Below are 26,319 nucleotides of genomic sequence, written 5' to 3' on the forward strand. Positions count from 1 at the left end.
GAACAACAGAAACCTCTCTGTTTAGATTATCTCTCTCTGTAGGTTGTGCTCTAATGGCCATAGGAATGTTTACATTGACCATTTGGCATGGGGGTTACTGTCCTGGAAACCTGATCTTTGCAATGTAGAAACGTCCTTAATGTATAGGCTAGCTGGCAACTAACATTACAGTGAGAAGATAATGGAACATTCACTGAATGACATCCGAGCTGCAAACTTGGGCGAACCTCTCCCTCGATTCAATACATGTTCTACATTATTTGACCACTATACGAAACCGCCGATTTCTAACACAGGTATCAGTTGGTATCCTTCAACCCTACTCCACAGTTCACAGACTTATATGACTGACTGACTCGCTGACTTTTCAGTTAAACTCTACCAAAGGCACACCTGGTAGTAGCAATAAAACAAGTGAGAAGAATCACTAGCATTATGAGCATCAGTAGTCTACTGTCCTTAGATCATAATCAGCCTGTTAAAACACTGAGACACTGAAACACAACATAGCCTATTGGAGATGATTGGTAATGTGAGGTTTAGATTTTTTCCCAAATTAGCTGGAAGTGAATTAAAGTTCACCAAATTGAAGTTGTCCAACATGTTTTCTTCAATATTATCTTAAAGCCAATAAACATCTGAAAGTGAAAAGGCTGCTCTTTTAGTTGCTGGTTTGAGACAACAGTTGAAGAGGAGAGTGCAGAATACTGACGTGTTGAAATAGAACTACTCTAGTTGCATTGTTCACGTCAGTAAATATGTCGCTGTCCGACTCCGTGGTTCTGAAATAGACCTATTCTGCTCCAATAAATATATAACTATCCAATCGGTGTTTGTGGAATAGGCCTGTATTTCTGTACATTTGTTGCTGTCTACCTCGTTTGTAATATATATACCCCAGCCAGCAAATACGTCATTGCCGACAGGGTGTTGAAAAAAAGGTTAATGTAGTCAATAGGCTGCTGTCTACCCCAGACGTGTTGAAATTAGGCCTCATTTACACCAGTAAATATGTCGCTGTCCGCCTCAGGGGTGTTGAAATAGCCCTAATCTGCAGTAACCTACGTAAGCACATTGTCAATAGTAATCATCCACGCATTTTGATAAAACCCAAAGCAATGAGTGTACTAACACAAACGACTCTAACAGAAAAATAACTTTTTGTAAATTGTGAAAAAGCTCCTTACCTTCTCACTACTGGGAAGAGTCCGTGTCCTTTGAAAAGTATTTCCTCCATTAATACTGATCAGATCACCATCAGCAGGTGGATACGGCGTGGGGAACACTACTACGTCACTCTTCATTGTGTCAGAGCTAAAACACACGTCATACTGCTGAGTAGATTTGGAGTAAGACCAACTCCCGTCAGGATGAGTTGTGATCATTGGGGCGCTGTACCTGCTGAAACTGCCGTCTGTCTTGTGACATTTTACAACTATTAAAATGATGAGGCTCAGTAGAAATATCACTGCTACTGAAACAATGGCGATGAGAAGATACAGATTTAAATCTGAGAAACTCTCCTCCTTTACAGGCAGTTGTTTGAAAGTTGTCTGCATGTCTCCTGTACTTTCAACAACCACAACATCAATAGACACAGTGGCAGACAGGGAAGGTTCTCCATTATCAGACACCAGAATGACCAACGGGTGAGTTTTTAGGTCATTGTCACTCATGCGTCTCTTAGTCCTTAATTCTCCATTACTGGTTCCAATTTTGAACAGATGTGTCCCCTTTGGTTCAGAGATGTGATAAGAAAGCAGCGCATTATAACCAGAGTCGGCGTCTACAGCCCTGATCTTGGCCACAAAGTAGCCCGCTTCAGCAGAATAGGGAATGTTCTCAGAATGAACGGAGCCTGGGTCAGAATAGGGCGGCAGAATCACAGGACTGTTGTCATTCTCATCCAGGATAAAAACGTTGACAGTGACGTTGCTGCTTAGAGGAGGAACACCAGAGTCCGTGGCCTGAACATGTAACTCAAACGCTTTCAACTCCTCATAGTTAAAATACTTCAAGCTGTAAAGTTCACCTGTTAAAGACTTAATATTGACAAAACGAGAACCTGAAGCTCCTTTTGATTTGCTGTCCAAGACAGAATAGGACAACCGGGCGTTTTCGTTGGAGTCTGGATCATTTGCGGACACAGTGTATATGATCGTCCCAACGGGTTCATTTTCCTTTACATACACATTGAGGCTTCGGTCTGTGAAATTGGGCGAATTATCATTAACATCCGAAATATAAACCGTGGTAACGCTTGTGCTAGACAGGGGAGGCGTCCCTTCATCTGTAGCTATAATAGTAACAATGTATTTTGATGCAGTCTCTCTGTCTAAAGCCCCATTGAGAACAACAGAATAGTGGTTGCGATAAGAAATTTGGAGTTTAAAGGGTGATTCGCCCATTAACCTACAGTTCACTTTACCGTTGTTTCCGCTATCTTTATCTACGACAGAGACAAGAGCGATGGCAGTGCCAGTTTTAACGTCTTCACTCACGGTTGGTAACAATGACGTGACACTTACTTCTGGACTGTTGTCATTAACGTCAACTACTTCAACTAACACTTTACAATGAGCGCCCATTGGCGATTGTCCTTTGTCCTGGGCCTCAGCCCTTATCTCATAAAATGCCGTTTCTTCAAAATCTATAACTCCTGTAACAGTTATATCCCCGGAAACAGGATTAATCGAAAATGTATTTAGATTTTTTTCCTGACCATGTCGGCTAAGAAAATACAAAACCTCGCCATTCGGACCTTCGTCAAAGTCAGTCGCATTCAGAGTCAAAATCTTAGTTCCTGAAGCTGCGTTTTCATACACACGCACTTTGTAAAGTGGGCTGCTGAAAACCGGACTGTTATCATTGGTATCCAGTACATTAACCACAACCTCCAACGTCCCGGATCGAGCAGGTTTTCCGCCATCGATGGCAGTGACTACTAGTTTAACAGCAGCCTGTTTTTCTCGGTCTAAAGCTTTCTGTAGTACTAACTCAGCAGATACACTGTGTTCTCCCCCACCCAATATATCCAGAGTGAAGTATTCATTAGGACTCAGTTTATAGGTTTTCACTCCATTTGTTCCAACATCTGGATCCAAAGCACTCACCACCAAGAATCTTGCACCATGAGACACCGATTCAGATAAATTAAAGATTTGAGTTTTCACAGGGAAAGTAGGCGGATTATCATTGACGTCCATAACATTAATATCCACCCGGTGCAGGGTTAAAGGATGGTTAACAATGGCCTCTAGTTGTAAAGAGCACAACCGAGCAACCGGACAAAGCTCCTCTCGGTCGATTCTCTCGCTTACATATAATACACCCGTTTTTAGATTTACACTGAAGAAATTCTTCTTTGATGCAGAAACGAGCTGAAACATTCGCGTCTCCATATCTGGAACATTCATATTCAAATCCTTAGCCAAATTACCGACGAAAGTACCCTGATTTACCTCCTCTTGAATAGAATATACAAGCTGCTCTGAGGACGCTCCTGTGCTGAAACATATGAGTAGAAAGTAAAAATTACCACACGAGTAAAACGAAAATGGAAATGAAGCCATTGTCCCCTAAATCACACGAGAAAGCAAAACGGCAGTCACTCAATATATATTCCTTTGGACGCAAAATACAGCAGCTTCACAAATGTTTGAGGAAAGAATATCCAACTCCAACGATCGAATATCGGATTTCTTCTAAGAGAGGAGGCCTCTCTGCTGGTCAAATGTGTGGATTGTGTTAAAGGAAGAGTACACGGAGTAAATTGATTTTATCCGGTATTCATGGTCTGTAGTGACACCGTGTGGATTATATTTCTAATAGGCAAAATAATGTAGCCCGGATTTATGCTGCCTAAGAAAGACTATTGCCGTAAACATAAGAAGCATTATGCATTCTAAATATTTGTAAAAATATGTAAATGTTGTTGGGACTACAAGCGTAGAATAGGCTACCGCTGACAAAGAAAAATGCATTGAAACTCTCAGAACCGCTTATATGTCGCGATTTGCATTCATGGCTGAAGAAGGATTCATGCGAAAAGCTTCAGTTCTTTGTTTCATGTTCTTTAATTTACTTTTCTTTCCCATCATCAAAATTAAAACCAAGCAAGGAGCAAAAATAAAACAGCAGACAGGATCAACTAAAGCAGGCTAACACAGTGAATTCATTTACAAAATAAATACAGGAAGACGCAAACAGGCTTGGCGCCTCGTAACCTCGGCCCACAAACACAACAGAAAACGATGCTTCCACAAGGACTAATGAAGGGAACAGACATATGAAGGGAAGTTCTGAATGGGAACAGGTGCAACCACTCAGGACTAATACAAACAGGTGTGACTATTAATGAACAGGACACAAGCTCTATTCAAGACACAACACAGACAAACTAGGAAACCGAAGGCGGGACCAGGAACATGGTGGCTATAGGTGAACCAAAACAAACAGGCAGGACTAGGAAACCGAAGGCGGGACCAGGAACATGGTGGCTATGGGTGAACCAAAACAAACAGGCATGACTAGGAACAAGAACCTCACATTATAGAGCATAGGTCGTCAACCCTCTCCCGGGGACCCCCCAGCCATTCCATCTATTTGATGTATCCCAGAGATAGCACACCAGAATCAACTTTTTAACTAATTAACAAGCCCTCAACTGTTGAATCAGGTGAGCTATTTCGGGTCAAAAACGAAACTCTGAGATGGCTGGGGGTTGTTATAGTGCAAAGTCGCTGACACAATGTGCCGCTCAGAGTATCTATAGTAACCATACAACAACCAACCAAATATCGTAACATGAAAAATAAAATCAGATTTATTCAGTAAATTTAACTTCCCGTTGGTTACATTTCGTTACCTGAAGGTCCAAACTAAATGTATTCCATATTATTAAAGTTACCAGGAAACACGATTTTGCTCTACAGAAATCGGTTAAGTAAAAACATCGATAGAATTTATTAAAACGTCTAGAACATGCTTTCATTTAATAAAACAACAGCTTACCTTCTCACTACTGGGAAGAGTATGCGTCCTTTGTAAAGAATCTCCTCCATTAATACTGATCAGATCACCATCAGCAGGTGGATACGGCGTGGGGAACACTACTACGTCACTCTTCATTGTGTCAGAGCTAAAACACACGTCATACTGCTGAGTAGATTTGGAGTAAGACCAACTCCCGTCAGGATGCGTGGTGATCATTGGCGCACTGTACCTGCTGAAACTGCCGTCTGTCCTGTGACATTTTACAACTATTAAACTGATGAGGCTCAGTAGAAATATCACTGCTACTGAAACAATGGCGATGAGAAGATACAGATTTAAATCTGAGAAACTCTCCTCCTTTACAGGCAGTTGTCTGAAAGTTGTCTGCATGTCTCCTGTACTTTCAACAACCACAACATCAATAGACACAGTGGCAGACAGGGTAGGTTCTCCATTATCAGACACCAGAATGACCAACGGGTGAGTTTTTAAGTCATTGTCACTCATTCGTCTCTTAGTCCTTAATTCTCCGTTGCTGGTTCCAATTCTGAATAGACTGGTCCCCTTTGGTTCAGAGATGTGATAAGAAAGCAGCGCATTATAACCAGAGTCAGCATCCACAGCCCTGATCTTGGCCACAAAGTAGCCCGCTTCAGCAGAATAGGGAATGTTCTCAGAATGAACGGAGCCTGGGTCAGAATAGGGCGGCAGAATCACAGGACTGTTGTCATTCTCATCCAGGATAAAAACGTTGACAGTGACGTTGCTGCTCAGTGGAGGAACACCAGAGTCTGTGGCCTGAACTTGGAACTGAAATGTTTTCATCTCCTCGTAGTTGAATGACTGCAAGCTGAACAATTCACCAGTTAGAGAATTTAAGTTAAGAAATGTGGAAAAACGTGTGTTTTTCTTGCTTTCTGATAGTGTATACGTCACTTGCGAGTTTTCATTGACATCCGGATCATTCGCAGTAACGCTGCCAACACGATTCCCCACGGGACTATTCTCCTTTATATTTAAGTTTTTAATGGGTTCCGCAAACTTTGGGGCGTTGTCATTAACATCAGAAATGTGTACAGTTATTACACTGGTACTGGAGAGTGGTGGGTTGCCTTCATCAATAGCCGTAATAGTTACATTGTAAAGAGAGGAGCTTTCTCTGTCGAGAGGCCCATCTACAACTAAAGAGTAATAGTTCTCTTGTGAAGGTTGTAATTTAAACGGAACTTCTCCGATAATATCCGACTTCATTAATCCATTTCCACCACCATCTTTGTCGCGCAAATGTATCGAAGCAACAACGCTTCCTTTCTTAGCATCCTCTCTAACTGAACCAGGAAGCGATGTTACTATTATCTCCGGTGCGTTATCATTTACGTCAAGTATTTCAATAAGTACTTTAGAAAGGGCACTCCTTGGTGGAATGCCCTTATCACTCGCTTGTACCCGAACATCAAAGGCAGGGTTCACCTCGTGATCTAATCTGTCTTTAGTTGTTATTTCACCAGTGTGCTTGTTCATTGCAAAATGACGGTACATTTCACCTTTACCAGTAAACGAATATTCAATCTCTCCATTCACCCCTTCATCTAAATCTGTTGCATTTAATGTGATAATTAAAGTTCCAGGTGCAACATTTTCTATCACTTGTACTTTGTATAAAAGCTTGCTAAAAATTGGAGTATTATCATTCACGTCTATGACATCAACCACCAACTGTAATGTCCCAGACCTTGGGGGTTTTCCTCCATCAACAGCAGCCAGTACAAGCTTTATGACAGCTTGTTTTTCTCGATCTAAAGCTTTATTTAGTACTAACTCAGCAGACACTCCCTGTGCTCCATTGCTTTCTACATCCAGAGAAAAATGTTCATTGGGACTCAATGTATAGGTCTTAACAGAGTTACTGCCAATATCCGCGTCACATGCTAACGCGAGAGAAAATCTGTCGCCTGGAAAAGCAGATTCAAATATTTTGATTACGTGCGTGGGCTCTAGAAATATTGGCGCATTGTCGTTTATATCTAAAACATTTACTTCAATACGATGAATATGCATAGGATTTTTTAGAATCACCTCTAACTCTATGGTGCATTTTACGGAGTTGGGGCAGATGGCCTCTCTATCAAATCTTTCATTAACAAAAAGGACACCAGTTTTTGCGTCGATATCAAAATACCTCCTTTCCGATCCAGTTACAATATGAACCTCTCTCGATTCCAGTTCCATCAGGTTGAGCATGAGGTCTTTGGCTATATTTCCAACAAATGTGCCTTTATCCACCTCTTCTGAGACGGAATATACAAACTGCCCGAAACACAATCTCACTGAACAAAGCAGCAGAAGATATTGCATCCAAACAAGTCGTCTGCGATGATTAAGATCCATGACTGCGCAAGGTAAAACTGATCACAATAATGCTGTCCCAACGAAAAATATTACCATCTGGATAATACTAATCCAGATAAGCAACTGTGGACTTCATCTTAGATACAACTTGACCATTCACTCACCGAAATAATCAGTGGTTAATACCCGATTCACTTCTGCCCTATTCAAAGGAGTCCAGCCTCCAAACACCAATACATAACTTTCGTGGTCAACAGCGACATCCTGTGATATCAGTATGTATATAGCACATCGTAACTGTTAAATAACTGTGGAATCGCTCCTAAGACAGTTTTCAATTCGGCTTGGTTATATGTAATTGCACACAGGGATGTAATCGACAGGCAGGGACAGTCATGGACAAAAAAATTGTCCTAGACCATGACCCATCAAACTTTTCTGTGGTTAGCTTAGCTACTGTGTGTAGTGGAGAGGCAAGGGGCAGCCATGGCTGTGAGACCCTGCCATGGGAAGAAAGACACAATAGGTCAGTGCCGGAGGGAGTCAGTTTTGGAAATTTGTGCTGGGAAATGTCTGCTGTCCTCTACGCAGTGAAATGACATGGGGAAGGGCCAGAAAATACCCACACGTTTTATATCAGGCACTCAGCCCACTTTTTGAAGGTCCAACAGGAATTCTCCAGCTGGTCCAGGTGGCAGTCTGACATTGTTAACAAGTGACTTCTGCAAATGCATAATTACAAAACAGTACCTGACAGACTCTGTGTACACTAGAGGGGTTTTCTCCTTATTCCATCTGCTTAGACAGCCTCAATATCAGATAGGCCAGACAGCCAGCTGTTAGCCAGAGTTTCATTAAGACACAGACTGACTGTGCCTCAATATAGGTTGAAAAAATCTAAATATTCTGGTATTTGCCCTAGAAATGAACAATACATGTAATAATACTTAAGATCTTAAAATGGGACTACTTAATGATAGACCATATGTTAAGAAATTACAGTGAATTAATAAGTGTTTATAAACTTGATTTGATTGACCTATGTGAAACTAAGCCGTTACATTTCGTTAAGATTTCTGTAGAAGTCTAATTTTTATCATAGGCACTCTTCAACTGTGAGTGACAGAATAAAAAAAACAAATCCAGAAAATCACATTGTATGATTTTTAAGTAATTAATTTGCATTTTATTGTATGACTTAAGTATTTGGTACATCATAAAAGAAGAACTTCTTGTGAAGCCACTCCTTAGTTGCCCTGGCTGTATGTTTCGGGTCGTTGTCATGCTGGAAGACCCAGCCACGACCCATCTTCAATGCTCTTACTGAGGGAAGGATCTCACGATACATGGCCCCATCCATCCTCCCCTCAATACGGTGCAGTCATCCTGTCCCCTTTGCAGAAAAGCATCCCCAAAGAATGATGTTTCCACCTCCATGCTTCACGGTTGGGATGGTGTTCTTGGAGTTGTACTCATCCTTCTTCTTCCTCCAAACACGGCGAGTGGAGTTTAGATCAAAAAGCTCTATTTTTGTCTCATCAGACCACATGACCTTCTCCTATTCCTCCTCTGGATCATCCAGATGGTCACTGGCAAACTTCAGACGAGCCTGGACATGCGCTGGCTTGAGCTGGGGGACATTGCTTTGCAGGATTTTAATTAATGACGGCATAGTGTGTTACTAATGGTTTTCTTTGAGACTGTGGTCCCAGCTCTCTTCAGGTCAGGAGTGGAGAACAGGAAGGCTTCTAAAAGAAAAACTAACTGGTCTGTGAGAGCAGGAGTTCTTACTGGTTGGTAGATGGTTGGTAGAATACTTATGTCATGCAATAAAATGCTAATTAATTATTTAAAAATCATACAATGTGATTTTCTTTGTAAGTAGGAAAACCTGCAAAATCAGCAGTGTATGAAATACTTGTTCTCCCCACTGTATGCCCCCCACAAGCTAATGTCAAAGCTGCAGTCAGCAAACTGAACAATGAAGTCAATTGGCATGAATCCTCTCACCTGGTTCCATACTTTGTCACAGGAGATTTAAATCAAGCAAAATTAAAACTCCAAACAGATTCTCAACATTAGCAAAAAAAACAAAAGTGATAGTTGACTTTAGGAAGCAGAGTAGGGAACATGCTCCAATCCACATCATTGGTAGAGAGAATCTACAGTTAAAGTGCCATTTGCATAGCTGAGGACTTGCCACTGATTGTCACTGCAACCCAGTGGCAGTCACAACCATTAGTCAAGGTAGGCTGTCACTAATGGCCCCAGAAGGCCTAGTGCCCTAATGAAAATTCAAACATTTTTAAATATACCGTGTTCACAGACAAAGGTTTTTGGAAGTGTTCCAGAGCCCATGCAGTGATGTCCACTACAGAAATGCCTGATTTTAATGCAGTGCTGCCTGTGGACCCGAAGATCACGGCCATTCAATAATGGTTTTTGGCCTTGTCCTTTATATACAGAGATCTCTCCAGATTATCTAAAACGTTTAATGATATTATGGACCGTATATGATGAGATCCCCCCACATGCAATTTTATGTAGAGAAACATTATCCTTAAATTGTTGCTCTATTTGCCTGCACAGTCTTTCACAGAGTCGTGAACCCCTCCTCAACTTTAATTCTGAAAGACTTATCCTTTCTGGGTAACTTTTTTTATACCCAATCATGTTACTCATTTGTTGTCAATTAACCTAATTAGTTGTGAGATGTTCCTCAAGGTTTCTTTTTTAGCATTACACAACTTTTCCAGTCTTTTGTTGCCTCTGTCCCAACTTTTTTGAAACGTGCTGCTGGCATCAAATTTAAAGTGGGCATATATTTTTCAAGAATCAATAGAATGTCTCAGTTTCAACATTTCCTAAGTTGTCTTTTTACCAAGACATCATTGCATTCTGTTTTTCTTTACATTTTACATAGCATCCCAACTTTTTTGGGTGTATTGTACATTGTTTTGATATTTATTTTTTGTCTTAAGATCTGATCGTGTTAACCAAAATTATACTCAAATTTAATAATGCCTTCTAATATGTTATGTATGTTAGAGACCGAACCCCTGTTTCTTACTCAAATGGCCTATCCCATAATGTTTCTTACAACAACAGCCCGAAAGACGTTAAGTATCTTACTCAGTTAGCCTGAGCCTGCTACACTTCACAAGAGAAGGACAGCAAAGTTGAAAAAAAGATGAAACGCTTGTATGTTAGCAGGGGAAGAAAAAAGTATGAGTGTCCAATACAGTAGTAGCTTAGCGGCTGCGGCTACTACTGAATAGGATGACAGTCACATTAGAAAGCCCTAGCCTGACCTGGACCATCACAAACGGACACCAGACAGGGGTTAAGAAAACAGTCATTTTTCTAACATCACACATTTTGATTGTAATAACGCCAAAGTTGATTATTATGGTGAAGGCAATAAGCGACAGTGCCACTGATCACAAATTAGCGATGTTGATGTTTACCCTCCCCTGGTTCCCCAAAAAAGCTCTGACAGTGTAGGGACACATGTGGCCCGCCCAGCTGACAGATAATGAAATGTGCAGTACAGTGAGAAAAGAAAGGTATATGAATGCACTTAACTGATCATGATTAAGAAACTGTGCTTCACTGTAGTCATAGATTAAAAGGCAGTGTGTACCCTTCAGATAATTAATTTAAACTAATCGATTTACTCCACTGAAAGGGGCAGCAATGCAAGTGTTTTTGGAAGTGGCAGTTCCATTCAACAATAAAGAAATAAGACATTTTCAAAATGTTGTCGGGAGGGCTTTGATAGCTAAACAATAGGTGATGTTGAAGCCCAGGGCCCCAAATCACTAAAACTGCCACTGCTGCAACCACTGTTGCCAAAAGGGCGCCACAGCAAACCTACTATGTGGGTCCCCTCGAAATCCTATTCTTACAACATTAAGAGCATCACAGCCTGGTATAGGAACTGCTCCGAAGTCATACATCGACTGGTGACCCAACGTATCAGTGGGACCATGTTCCCAACTGACCAGGACATCTATCCAAAATGATGCCAGGCAAAAGACTGCAGTATTAACAACAACCCTTTGCATCCCACTCGTGTGCTTTCCATTTGCCCACCTTTGGTCAGAAAGTGACTGTATCAAGGCATAGGATCTCAATATAGGGTCTCATGTGCAAGTCATCAGGACGCAGCACTCTTCACCTGTTTGACCATCTACTCTGATTCTGCTCAACTGGGCACTCAAACACACATACATACTTTACTAATTAGCCTTAGGACCATGCCTCAGTAGTTTATGGCTGGATAACTCCTAGCTGTACAACTCCTAGTTGTTCATGTCTGATGTGCACTTGATCATGTTCCTGATGAAATTGGAACCTGAAAACTCTTGCTGTCACTGCCCACATCTCATCTGGCCATGGTCACTGTGTATGTTAGAAAACAGGGTAATGTAATTTGAAGTGTTACTTACCATCTCACTATTTGGTAGCGTTTTAGTCCTTTGTAAAGTATCTCCTCCATTAATACTGATCAGATCACCATCAGTAGGTGGATACGGCGTGGGGAACACTACTACGTCACTCTTCATTGTGTCAGAGCTAAAACACACGTCATACTGCTGAGTAGATTTGGAGTAAGACCAACTCCCGTCAGGATGCGTGGTGATCATTGGGGCGCTGTACCTGCTGAAACTGCCGTCTGTCTTGTGACATTTTACAACTATTAAAATGATGAGGCTCAGTAGAAATATCACTGCTACTGAAACAATGGCGATGAGAAGATACAGATTTAAATCTGAGAAACTCTCCTCCTTTACAGGCAGTTGTTTGAAAGTTGTCTGCATGTCTCCTGTACTTTCAACAACCACAACATCAATAGACACAGTGGCAGACAGGGAAGGTTCTCCATTATCAGAAACCAGAATGACCAACGGGTGAGTTTTTAAGTCATTGTCACTCATTCGTCTCTTAGTCCTTAATTCTCCGTTGCTGGTTCCAATTCTGAATAGACCGGTCCCCTTTGGTTCAGAGATGTGATAAGAAAGCAGCGCATTATAACCAGAATCAGCGTCTACAGCCCTGATCTTGGCCACAAAGTAGCCCGCTTCAGCAGAATAGGGAATGTTCTCAGAATGAACGGAGCCTGGGTCAGAATAGGGCGGCAGAATCACAGGACTGTTGTCATTCTCATCCAGGATAAAAACGTTGACAGTGACGTTGCTGCTCAGTGGAGGAACACCAGAGTCTGTGGCCTGAACTTGGAACTGAAATGTTTTCATCTCCTCGTAGTTGAATGACTGCAAGCTGAACAATTCGCCAGTTAGAGAATTTAAGTTAAGAAATGTGGAAAAACGTGTGTTTTTCTTGCTTTCTGATAGTGTATACGTCACTCGCGAGTTTTCACTGACATCCGGATCATTCGCAGTAACGCTGCCAACACGATTCCCCACGGGACTATTCTCCTTTATATTTAAGTTTTTAATGGGTTCCGGAAACTTTGGGGCGTTGTCATTAACATCAGAAATGTGTACAGTTATTACACTGGTACTGGAGAGTGGTGGGTTGCCTTCATCAATGGCTTTAATAGTAACATTATAAACAGAGACGGTCTCCCTGTCCAGAGGCCCATCTACAACTAAAGAGTAATAGTTTTTATATGACGACTGTAATTTAAATGGAACATCTCGAAAAATATATGCTCTGACGACGCCATTTTTCCCACTGTCTTCATCTCGGATATTCACTGAAGCCACTGCAGTGCCTTTCCCGGCATCTTCTTTAACCGCACTGATCAGCGACGTCACTTCTATTACCGGTGTGTTATCATTGACGTCAAGTATTTCAATTAGCACTTTACAGTGAGCAGTCATTGGTGGAATGCCCTTGTCTTTTGCCTGAACACGGATTTCAAACGCAGAGTTCTCTTCATGATCTAAACCACCATGTACAGTAATTTCACCAGTGTGCTGGTCGATTTTGAACAAATCCACTGCGCCTTTGCCTGTAAATGAGTATTCAATCTCACCGTTTATACCTTCGTCTATGTCTGTTGCATTCAAGGTGATCATTTTCGTTCCAGATGCAACATCTTCTGATACAAGCACTTTATAGAGAGATGAGGAGAAAATTGGAGTATTATCATTCACGTCTATCACGTTGATTATTACTTGCAATGTCCCGGATCTGGGAGGTTTTCCTCCATCAACAGAAGTCAGTAGAAGCTTAATTACAGCCTGTTTCTCTCGGTCTAATGATTTTTGTAGTACCAACTCTGCAGAAACACTCTGCTCTCCACCGCTATGCATATCCAGAGAAAAGTGTTCATTTTGGCTCAGCTTGTAGGTTTTCACAGAGTTACTGCCAACATCTGCATCGCTGGCGAGTGGTAAGGGACATCTGTAACCTGTAAAAACCGATTCAGTCATATTGATAACATGAATGACTTCAGAAAATGATGGTGGATTGTCATTTATGTCCAGAATGTTTACTTCAATACGATGGATATGCATAGGGTTATTCAATATTGCCTCGATATCAATTGAACATTTTAGTGAGTTGGGGCAGAGAGCCTCTCGGTCAATTCGCTCGTTGACAAAAATATTACCAGTCTTCGAATTGACATCGAAATACTTCCCTTTAGATCCGGCTACAATGTGAATGTCTCTGGATTCCAGGTCACGCAAATTTACGTTGAAGTCTTTCGCGATATTTCCAACAAATGTACCTTTGTCCACTTCCTCTGAGACGGAATATACCAATTGTCCTGAACACGCTCCCAACGAACAAAGCAGCAGAAAATATGGTCTCCAAACTCGTCTTCTATGGTCACAACCGTCCATCGCTGCACAAGTAAGCGCTTATCACAATAATACTCAAAGGGGATACATTAACATTATACTGGCACTGCAAATGTGTGCCAGTACAACCACCGAATCGCGTCTGTTAAAACACACCACTGGCTTTAACTCGAGCCTTTCCAACAATTTTCCAACCTTATCCCTCTAATAATTGTTACGGTCAACAGCGTCATCCAGTGTAATCTAAATGTCACAGCATATCCTATATCTGTAATAACGTTATTCAGTGGGTTAAATAAAGCACCGTTATTCTTAACAAACTAAATGTAGCTTAGTCAAAGTTTTATTACCAAACTATGCATGACAGTAAAGAGTCTAAAGTAAGAGGAAATTAAACAGGTATTTTGTTAGTTTTAAAAGTCTTTACTTAAAAAAACACACACAAAACTCACCCACACACACAAACACACGCATATCTCAAAATTTTAATAATGTGAAAAAGTTCATTTTTTCCATAATTCAAATCAAAAAGTGACGCCTTCATATATTCTTGATTCATTAGGCCTTCACATAAAGTGAAATATGTCAAGCCTTTTTCTGTTACAACCTTGATGATTACAGCTCACAGCTCAAGGAAATAAAAAATCCAGTTTCTCAAAATGTTAGAATAAAAAGATTACAATACAGAAATTTTGACCTGAGAAGAGCACTAATCAGCAAATTAACTCTCTGAGCCTTTAATCTCTCTGTCTTGTTCAGTACACACAACCACAATCATGGGGAAGACTGCTAAGTTGTCCAGAAGACACTCACTGAAACCCTCCATGAGGAGGATAAGCCACAGAAGGTCATTGCTGAAAGGGCTGGCTGTTCACAAAGTGCTGTATATCAAAGCATGTTTATGGGCAGTTGACTGGAAGGGAATAGTGTGGTAGGAAAAGGTGCAAAAGCAATGGGGATGGCCACTGCCTTGAGAGGATTGTCAAGCAAAACTGATTCAAGAGCTTGGGGGAGCTTCACAAGGAGTGGACTGAGGCTTGAGTTAGTGCAACAAGAGACACCACGCACAGACATGTCCAGGAAATGGGCTACAAGTGTTGCATTCCTAGTGTCAAGCCACTCCTGAACCAGAGACAACGTCAGAAGTGTCTTACCTGGGCAAAGGATAAAAAGAACTGGGCTGTTGCTCAGTGATCCAGAGTCCTCTCTTCAGATGAAAGTAAATGTTGCATTTCATTTGGAAATCAAGGTCCCAGAGTCCGGAGGAAGAGAGGCACAGAATCCAAGTTGCTTGAAGTTTCCATGGTCAGTGATGGTGTTGGTCCACTGTGTTTTATCAAGTCCAGACTCAATGCAGCCGTCTACTAGGAGATTTCAGAGCACTTCATGCTTCCATCTGCTGACAAGCCTTATGGAGATGCAGATTTATTTTTCTAGTAGGACTTGACACCTGCCCCCAGTGCCAAAATGACTGATAACTTGTTTGCTGCCCATGGTATTACTGTGCTTAATTGGCCAGCCTGACATGAACCCCATTGAGAATCTACACTCACCTAAAGGATTATTAGGAACACCTGTTCAATTTCTCATTAATGCAATTATCTAATCAACCAATCCCATGGCAGTTGCTTCAATGCATTTAGGGGTGTGGTCCTGGTCAAGACAATCTCCTGAACTCCAAATTGAATGTCAGAATGGGAAAGAAATGTGATTTAAGCAATTTTGAGCGTGGCATGGTTGTTGGTGCCAGACGGGCCGGTCTGAGTATTTTACAATCTGCTCAATTACTGGGATTTTCACACACAACCATTTCTAAGGTTTACAAAGAATGGTGTGAAAAGGGAAAAACATCCAGTATGCAGCAATCCTGTGGGCGAAAATGTCTTGTTGATGCTAGAGATCAGAGGAGAATGGGCCGACTGATTCAAGCTGATTGAAGAGCAACTTTGACTGAAATAACCACTCGTTACAACCGAGGTATGCAGCAAAGCATTTGTGAAGCCACAACACGCACAACCTTGAAGCGGATGGGCTACAACAGCAGAAGACCCCACCGGGTACCAATCATCTCCACTACAAATAGGAAAAAGAGGCTACAATTTGCACGAGCTCACCAAAATTGGACAGTTGAAGACTGGAAGAATGATGCCTGGTCTGATGAGTCTCGATTTCTGATGAGGCATTCAGATGGTAGAGTCAGAATTTGGTGTAAACAGGATGAGAACATGGACCCATCATGCCTTGTTACCACTGTGCAGGCTGGTGGTGGTGGTGTAATGGTGTGGGGGATGTTTTCTTGGCACACTTTAGGCCCCTTAGTGCCAATTGGGCATCGTTTAAATGCCATGGCCTACCTGAGCATTGTTTCTGACCATGTCCATCCCTTTATGACCACCATGTACCCATCCTCTGATGGCTACTTCCAGCAGGATAATGCACCATGTCACAAAGCTTGAATCATTTCAAATTGGTTTCTTGAACATGACAATGAGTTCACTGTACTGAAATGGCCCCCACAGTCACCAGAACTCAACCAAATAGAGGATCTTTGGGATGTGGTGGAACGGGAGCTTCGTGCCCTGGATGTGCATCCCACAAATCTCCATCAACTGCAAGATGCTATCCTATCAATATGGGCCAACATTTCTAAAGAATGCTTTCAGCACCTTGTTGAATCAATGCCACGTAGCATTAAGGCAGTTCTGAAGGCAAAAGGGGGTCAAACACAGTATTAGTATGGTGTTTCTAATAATCCTTTAGGTTAGTGTAAGTATTGTTAAGAGGACAATGAGATACACCAGACTCAACAACACAAATCAAAGCAACCAGGGCTTCCATAACACATCAGCAGTGCCACAGGCTGATTGCCTCTATGCCACGCCGCATTGATGAGGTAATTTGTGCAAAAGGAGCCCCAACCAAGTATTGAGTGCATAAATTAACATATTTAGGAAACCTTTGCAGGTGTTTTGAGTTATTTAGCTGATTGGAGCTCTTCTCAGGTTGACATTTCTGTATTATGTTATTATATCATATATTTTATATTTTTTATTTTATTTATTATTATATATTTTATTCTAATATTTTAAGATACTGGATATTTGATTTCCATAAGCTGTAAGCCGTAATCATCAAGATTTAAACAAAAAAGGCTTCTAATGTTTCACTGTGTGTAATGAATCTAATATATATATATATATATATATATATATATATATATATATATATATATATATATAATATAAAGGTGTCAGTTTTTTATTTGAATTACGGCAAAATAAAATAAAAACTTTACCACAATATTTTTTTTAGATACACCTGTATATATGCCAATTCACAAGAATATGAGAATAGAGAACAACCATGCTGCATAAAATGTGTTCCTAAAAAGGCAAGAGCCTTATGTCGCTGTCCATGGTGCTACAAGGATATGCTACATAGACAGTAAAAGCTGGAATGTACATAACCTGAAACGTAGCCACACAAATGCAGTTGTCTCGTGAATGTAAAGGGGATTGTACTTAAGAAACAGCTTACCTTCTCACTACTGGGAAGAGTCCTTGTCCTTTGAAAAGTATCTCCTCCATTAATACTGATCAGATCATCATCAGCAGGTGGATACGGCGTGGGGAATACTACTACGTCACTCTTCATTGTGTCAGAGCTAAAACACACGTCATACTGCTGAGTAGATTTGGAGTAAGACCAACTCCCGTCAGGATGCGTGGTGATCATTGGGGCGCTGTACCTGCTGAAACTGCCGTCTGTCCTGTGACATTTTACAACTATTAAACTGACGAGGCTCAGTAGAAATATCACTGCAACTGAAACAATGGCGATGAGAAGATAAAGATTTAAATCTGAGAAACTCTCCTCCTTTACAGGCAGTTGTTTGAAAGTTGTCTGCATGTCTCCTGTACTTTCAACAACCACAACATCAATAGACACAGTGGCAGACAGGGAAGGTTCTCCATTATCAGACACCAGAATGACCAACGGGTGAGTTTTTAAGTCATTGTCACTCATGCGTCTCTTAGTCCTTAATTCTCCGTTGCTGGTTCCAATTCTGAATAGACTGGTCCCTTTTGGTTCAGAGATGTGATAAGAAAGCAGAGCATTATAACCAGAGTCGGCATCCACGGCTCTGATCTTGGCCACAAAGTAGCCCGCTTCAGCAGAATAGGGAATGTTCTCAGAATGAACGGAGCCTGGGTCAGAATAGGGCGGCAGAATCACAGGACTGTTGTCATTCTCATCCAGGATAAAAACGTTGGCCGTGACGTTGCTTCTCAGTGGAGGAACACCAGAGTCTGTGGCCTGAACTTGGAACTGAAATCTTTTCACTTCTTCATAGTTAAGAGACTGTAAACTAAATATCTCACCAGTTACTGAGTTGATGTTGACTAAATTGTTGGGGGATATATTATCCCGTTTACTTTCCAATATAGAATATGATACATGCGCGTTTTCTTTTTCATCTGGATCATTGGCACTCACACTAAGTATCCTTCCTCCTACTGGACTATTCTCCGTTAAATACACATTAATAATAGGCTCTGGGAAACCGGGTGCGTTGTCATTCACATCAGAAATGTGTACAGTGAAAACACTGGTGCTGGAGAGAGGTGGCGTTCCCTCGTCGGTAGCAATAATAGTGATATTGTACTGAGAGTATTTCTCTCTGTCCAGTGACCCGTCTACAACTAAAGAATAGTGATTTTTATAAGACAGCTGTAATTTAAATGGAATAGTAGAGTCAGTGTGACAATTCACTATTCCATTTTTCCCTCCGTCTTCATCTGAGAGCATTACTAAAGCAACAGCAGCCCCAGACTTGGCATCCTCTTTCACTGTACTCATGAGTGATGTTATTGCTATCTCTGGAGCATTGTCATTTACATCGACTACTTCCACCAACACTTTACAGTGAGTTGTTTTGGGTGGTTGGCCTTGATCTGCTGCCTGGACTCGCAACTCAATCCCAACGTTTTCTTCAAAATCAACAGTACCTCTCACTGATATATCTCCGGTATGGGAATCAATTGCAAATATACTAGACCCTTTGGCATTTTTGTTCCCAACAAAAGAGTAGAGAATGTCACTATTCACACCCTCGTCTGAATCCGTTGCAGTGAGAGATATGACTTTGGTTCCAATTGGAACATTCTCTGCAACTTTCACTTTGTAAAGAAGTTGGCTAAAAACGGGAGTATTGTCATTAGTATCGAATATGTGTACTATGATCTGTAAAGTCCCGGACCGTGGAGGATTTCCTCCATCAACAGCTGTCAATACCATTTTTATTGAAGCCTGTTTCTCTCGGTCTAATGGTTTCTGTAACACTAACTCAGCAGAAACACTCTGCTCTCCACCACTCTGTACATCCAGAGAGAAATGTTCATTTGGACTCAGCTTGTATGTTTTCACAGCGTTACTGCCCACATCCGCATCCTCAGCTACTGGCAGAAGAAATCGCTCTCCTGCAGCGGCGTTTTCGTAAATATTTAAAGTCACAGAGTTTTCCAAGAAACACGGTGAATTGTCATTCGTGTCCAATATCTCAATTTCAACCCGAAATACATTTAGAGGATTGTGCGCAATGGCCTGCACACTCAAAAAACACTTCACATTCGACTCACAAAGCTCCTCGCGGTCGATTCTCTCATTCACGAATAAAACACCAGTTCTTGGATTTACAGCAAAATACTTCTGGTTGGCGCCAGATACAATCTGAAACATACGTGACTCCAGTTCCTGAACACTGAGATTGAGATCCTTAGCTATTTTTCCAACAGCCGTTCCCTTGTTTACCTCCTCGGAGACAGAATAGACAATCTGCCCGGAAGATAAATCCCAGAAACAAAGAAGCAGCTGGACCAGAATTAGACTGTATCCATAATGCACGCAAAAGCCCATTGCTGTCGACGAACTTGTGTGTAGTTTATGATAGATTAATAGTATTGCAAAACACGGATTTATCACTACAATCATATATAACGGCTTAGAGTACGTACAGGCGTATTTCGAGTGCGTTCTTGTCTCACCAACCCCCTGGTCTGTTCCTTCAGAAATTTGACCAAGGAAGGAGGAGCCCCAGGCAAAATAATACAATCACGGTCTATGGCGACATCAAGTGGTATAATTGTGCTATTATAATAATGTATACGTGTAATTAGTCGTTCAAGATGTTGAGAAGGTGTGAACCACAGGTGGTGGGTGGGATCTTAGTTGGGGAAGACGACTCAAATAGCTGGAACGGAATGAATGTGTCAAGGTAAAACAGCGATATACGTTTTTCATGGTTTTAAATAAGGTTAGACACTTAAATATATTTGCAAACTTGGAATTACTTTTGTGGTTGGAAAAACGATTTGCACACATGTAAAACATATTTGCAAATTTGAATTACTTTTGTATACAAATGCGCATATCTGTAACTAACTTGATATTTGGAATCATGCAACTCATTAATAACTCTTGCCAATGTAAAATACTGACGCTCTGAGTTTCGTCACAAAAATGTCGCTAGAAAAGTGACAAAATGATTTTTTGTTTGTAAATCGGTCTGCGGCAGTACGTTTCACAGCGTTTACAAGCGGATATACCCATGAGGAAGCTGATTTGCACCGCATAGCTTTTCTGACCAATGAACTGAGTCCGTCTCGTTTTCACCTTCTAACTAATCTGAGTAGATTCTGGAACACCAGTGTTTGAACTCCGTAGTAATGCTTTGCAGAGGAGGAAAAACTGGTCTCGGCATGGTCGGCTTCTCCTACCCGTTCGTACCTCAGTTGTTGATATTATACCAAACCTTTTATCCAGTTTGTTCAACGTGACAATGCATTTGAAAAGTACGAAAAACTGTTTTGAATGAAAACAATATATAAATTATAGGAATAATAACGGGCTAAATTACTACAAAGGAAAAATAATTAGCTAGGAATTGACAAGTTACCTACTGAAACTGTACCCTGTTCTTTGGAGCAGAAATTCCTATAGAGGGATCAAATTAAGTCTTAACATTTTGCCAAACAGTGGTGACAGCCCAAGCAGTTTAAACAAATGTGTTGAACAAATGCAAACTCATTAAACGATAAACAAAAACACATGTTATGATGTGAACAATATTAAACTAGTCTAATACAGTATTAATCATGTAAAGTATTAATCATGTATTAATCAAGTGAATTTCTATGATGCCCTTGGTAAATACATAGGATCCATTTCAAAGGCAAAACGGTAGTAGCCATGTAAGTTCCTTGCTTGTTGCGAGACACATTTTAATGATTTAACTAGCAGACTCCAGTAAAACTTTGTGAATTGATTTAGCTAGGTGGAAAAATAATCTAAACGTTTGTGATCCTATCAAAACTGATTTAGGCTACGAGAAGCCGACTGGGCTTAGTCTCGAGTTCACTGGTCAGAAAAAGCTATGGCCTGCCAATCAGAGTCCTCATGGGTATCTCCGCAACGCTGTGAAACGCACTACTGCAAACTGTGATTTACAAATAGAAATCCTTTTGTCACAGTTCAGCGACATTTTAGTGACAAAACTCTAAGCGTCCCTATTTTACATTGGCAAGTGTTATTAATGAGTTGCATGATTCCAAATATCAAGTTAGTTACAATTATGCACATATTTATACCACTACAAAAGTAATTAAAGTGTGCAACCATTTCTACAACTAAACAACATAAGTCGCTGTTTTACCTTCATATGAATGGATTAGTGTAAAACAAATCACACACATGGTTTTCATGTGTTCGATAACACCTCATTAATTCCATAACACAGATTTTTTTGGTCCACCCTCCTTCCATTAGCCTCATCTAGTGTGCACAAACAAATATAGAAATCGATCCAACAAACAACACATTCTTCATAAAGTTTTCACCTTGCTTATTTTACCCAATCAGGGGAAGATTTCTGTTATGTATTCGTAATCTGGCAAAGTGTGAAGAGCCATTACAACACGACTAAACATCATAATGAGTGGCGTGAAAAGACGTGTGTTGCTTAACCTGTTGTTCCTCCAATATATAGTGATTTTAGAAATTTACAGTTTTGCATATTCATTTGACAGAAGGAAATATGAAAAAACTTTGCATTTATTCTACCAATATAACATACTAAAGCAGCGTACGTCGTTGTCCATGATGCTGACAGGTGATGCTAAATACTAACTATCCATATTGACTAAACAATGAAAACAGTGTTGGGCACAGGCATTTTTGTAGCAATCGTTCCTTCGACGATATAAAAAAAACTTCACAAGTCTCCCTCCCAATACATAAAAGCCGGATGTGAACTTTTCCAAAGGGCAGTAGCCCAAAACAAATGGACATTTACATGTTTTATTCATAAGCGGAAATCCAGGGGTGTATATGACACCCCCATCCTGGGAAAAACAATGATTTGACCCCAGATATATAAATGTAAACATAACAATGTAATTTCAATAATAGTAATATGAGGCAATGAAAGCACAGGTCCTGATTATAGACACTTCATAGCGCATTTAAGTTTCAAAATATTGGCTATAGCCCCAGATGTTTTATGAATAGCCCCAGATCCCAAACTGACCAAACAAAAAATAATTGCCCCTGATGTATTCATCTATAATTCCCATTGCACATTATGACAATGTAGACGTGTAGGCCCCTGGCATGTACATCAGAATTTTCCACATGTACATGTGCTGGTCATAAAATTAGAATATCATCAAAAGGTTGATTTATTTCAGTAATTCCATATAAAAAGTGAAACTTGTATAATGTATACATTCATTCCACACAGACTGATATATTTCAAGTGTTTATTTCTTTTATTTTGATAATTATGACTGACAACTAATGAAAAACCCAAATTCAGTATCTCAGAAAATTTTAATATTGTGAAAAGGTTAAATTTTGAAGACACCTGGTGCCACACTCTAATCAGCTAATTAACCCAAAACACTTGCAAAGGCCTTTAAATGGTCTCTCAGTCTAGTTCTGTAGACAACACAATCATGGGGAAGACTGCTGACTTGACAGCTGTCCAAAAGACGACCATTGACACCTTGCACAAGGAAGGCAAGACACAAAAGGTCATAGCTAAAGAGGCTGGCTGTTCACAGAGCCCTGTGTCCAAGCATATTAATAGAGAGGCGAAGTGAAGGAAAAGATGTGTGTTCGGTTCTTTAAAAATCTCCCCACCGAACGGGGCATCAGGAGAGGACACGTTGTTATGACTCGTTGTGGTTTTTTATTTAAACTGATAGATTTTCCACAAACAGCTAATTGGTCCACAAATATCAGGTTATAAACCTGTAGAAATACAAAGGCTATAGTATAAACAACAACATTAGCCACATACATAATATACCAAATTCTGAACATACTAATATGAATAGAATATACATTTCAATATAGTCAGTATTATAAATATTATAATATACTTAGTGTTTAAAAATGACTAAACACAGCACATTTCTCTAAACACAGAAATATACATCAATGTAAAACACATCAAATGTACAGCAATGTCAATGTTACATATTGAACTAATAGCCCAAAACCACAAAGGTGTATATTGGTCTAAAGTGAATACAGTGAGTGTAGTTGCTGTGCATAGCAATCCATTACCAAAGTAAAGCGATTGACTACATTACCCATTCAGCACCGCAACCAGGAAGTAACTCGTGTGACAGTAAAACGCTCCAATTTCAAACATTTACTAGAATATAGTCACGGATATATCGAGCTGACAGCGTTGAACATCAGACCGCAAATAAGGTTTTATCAGCGTGACCAACGTAACAGTTATCAAGCATACAAGCCGCACATACATAACCGCAGCACAGTAGTAGCGCAACAGACAAACAAACCTAAAACGTAGCTCAATGTAGAGAAACAACAGCTTACCGGTGGCGCATCTCTCCTGACGAGACATGTCAAAACCAATGCTCGCTCCCGCTTATAGCCCGTGCTTATTCAGTACTGGAGTTGAAACGCGGATTTTACTGGTCCACGTTTCAACTCTTGACTGGCCCGTGCTCTAATCAGGTAAGTGAACCTCCCACCTAGTTACCTGCGTTACATTGCTGTTGAACACCTGTGACGTAGTAAACGCTACAATGTGGTAGAAAAAAGTGTACAAGCAATAGGGATAACCGCACCCTGGAGAGGATTGTGAAACAAAACCCATTAAAAAATGTGGGGGAGATTCACAAAGAGTGGACTGCAGCTGGACTCAGTGGTTCAAGAACTAACACGCGCAGACGTATGCAAGACATGGGTTTCAGCTGTCGCATTCCTTGTGTCAAGCCACTCTTTAACAAGACACAGTGTAAGAAGCGTCTCGCCTGGGCTAAAGACAAAAAGGACTGGACTGCTGCTGAGTTATGTTCTCTGATTAAAGTAAATTTAGCATTTCCTTTGGAAATCAAGGTCCCAGAGTCAGGAGGAAGAGAGGAGAGGCACAGAATCCACGTTGCTTGAAGTCCAGTGTAAAGTTTCCACAGTCAGTGATGGTTTGGGGTGCCATGTCATCTGCTGGTGTTGGTCCATTGCTGCAGTAATTCAGGCAAAAGGAGCCCCAACTAAGTATTGAGTGCTGTACATGCTCATACTTTTCATGTTCATACTTTTCAGTTGGCCAACATTTCTAAAAATCATTTTTTTGTATTGGTCTTAAGTAATATTCAAATTTTTCTGAGATACTGAATTTTATGACCAGCACCTGTACATTCAAAACCTTGTACTTTCTGTCCCGGGCAAGGCAAGGCAGGGGGATTGGCCTAAGTCCTGAATGTACTGTGATCCTAGCTACGCCTCTCAGTTCAAACAAAGGATATCTTAGACATGTATTTTCTTCTACTATTCAATACAACAAAAAACATTTATAACCAGCCTTCATTTTCTCTGCACTGAATTACAGGTCACCCGTTATGTTAGTTAGCGGTTAGCTGATGTTTGCTAGCAAGCTACAGTAACATCAACCAGCTTTTGTATGGCGTCACATCAGTTTCAAAACTCATGTGCACGCAAGTCGAGTCGAGAGAACAGAAACACAAGTTGCGCGTGTGGAGGACCAAACTCGCGTGCATGTCGGTGCCACTTTGAGAAGAAAAAGTTCAGTCATGAAAGCAGAAAATTACGTTGAGAGAGCAGAAACACAAGCCGCGCAACCGAAGGACCAGTCGCGTAAGAGTATAAACATTGAGAGCACAGACATCGTGGTGTGGAATTTCTCTGCAACTTCTCAAAATTCACCTGCGCCCTTTCGAAACCCCCTGTTCTACAGTTTCTTTTTAGTGAACGATGGGAGCCTAAATATACAGTGGATATAAAAAGTATACACACACCTGTTAAAATGCCAGGTTTTTGTGATGTATAAAAATTTTACAAAGATAAATCATGTCAGAACCTTTTACACTTTTAATGTGACCAGTAATGTGAACAATTAATTTGAAAATCCTCAAGGGGGAAAAATTAAAAATAAAAACCTTACAATAACCTGGTTACATAAGTGTGCACACTCTCTTATAACTGGGATGTGGCTGTGTACAGAATTAACCAATCACATTCAAACTCATGGTAAATAGAAGTCATTACACACCTGCCATCATTTAAAGTGACTCTGATTAATCACAAATAAAGTTCAGCTGATCTAGTAGGATTTTCCTGACATTTACTTAGTTGCCTCTCAGAGCAATAGCCATGGTTCCAAAGCATCAGAGGGATCTCATTGTTGAAATATATCAGTCAGGAGAAGGGTATAAAATAATTTCCAAAGCATTAAATATACCATGGAACACAGTGAAGACAGTCATCATCAAGTGGAGAAAATATGGCACAACAGAGACATTACCAAGAACTGGACGTCCCTCCAAAATTGATGAAAAGACGAGAAGAAAACTGGTCAGGGAGGCTTCCAAGAGGCCTACACCAACAAAGGAACTGCAGGAATTTCTGCCAAGTACTAGCTGTGTGCTACATGTGACAACAATCTCCCGTATTCTTCATATGAATGGGCAGTAGGGTGGCAAGACGGAAGCCTTTTCTTACAAAGAAAAACATTCAAGCCCGGCTGAAGTTTGCAAAATCAAACATCAACTCTCCCAAAAGCATGTGGGAAAATGTGTCATGTTCTGATGAAACCAAGGTTGAACTTTTTGACCATAATTCCAAAAGGTATGTTTGGCGCAAAAACAAC

The 26,319-nt window shown here is 40.6% G+C and overlaps 1 protein-coding gene across 12 annotated transcripts in view; it reads right to left on the reverse strand.

Annotated features, from left to right (window-relative positions):
• Positions 1 to 26,319, reverse strand: part of LOC105024623 (protocadherin alpha-C2) — a 98,689-nt gene that overhangs the window by 30,701 nt on the left and 41,669 nt on the right. Inside the window, exon 1 of one of the 12 annotated variants that reach the window (XM_029121144.2) lies at positions 17,658 to 20,242. The exons of 8 other annotated variants lie outside the window; for them this stretch is intronic. In XM_029121144.2, coding sequence (XP_028976977.2) covers positions 17,658 to 20,111 — 2,454 coding nt within the window. In that variant the 5' untranslated portion in view covers positions 20,112 to 20,242. Of the gene's footprint in view, positions 1 to 1,187; positions 3,938 to 5,013; positions 7,531 to 11,795; positions 14,245 to 17,657; positions 20,243 to 26,319 lie in introns of those variants that run through there. 3 more of the 12 variants (XM_020048151.3, XM_029121145.2, XM_020048148.3) reach the window with 3 other exon arrangements.

This window comes from Esox lucius, chromosome 7, assembly GCF_011004845.1.
Source record: "Esox lucius isolate fEsoLuc1 chromosome 7, fEsoLuc1.pri, whole genome shotgun sequence".
Taxonomy (NCBI): Eukaryota; Metazoa; Chordata; class Actinopteri; order Esociformes; family Esocidae; genus Esox; species Esox lucius.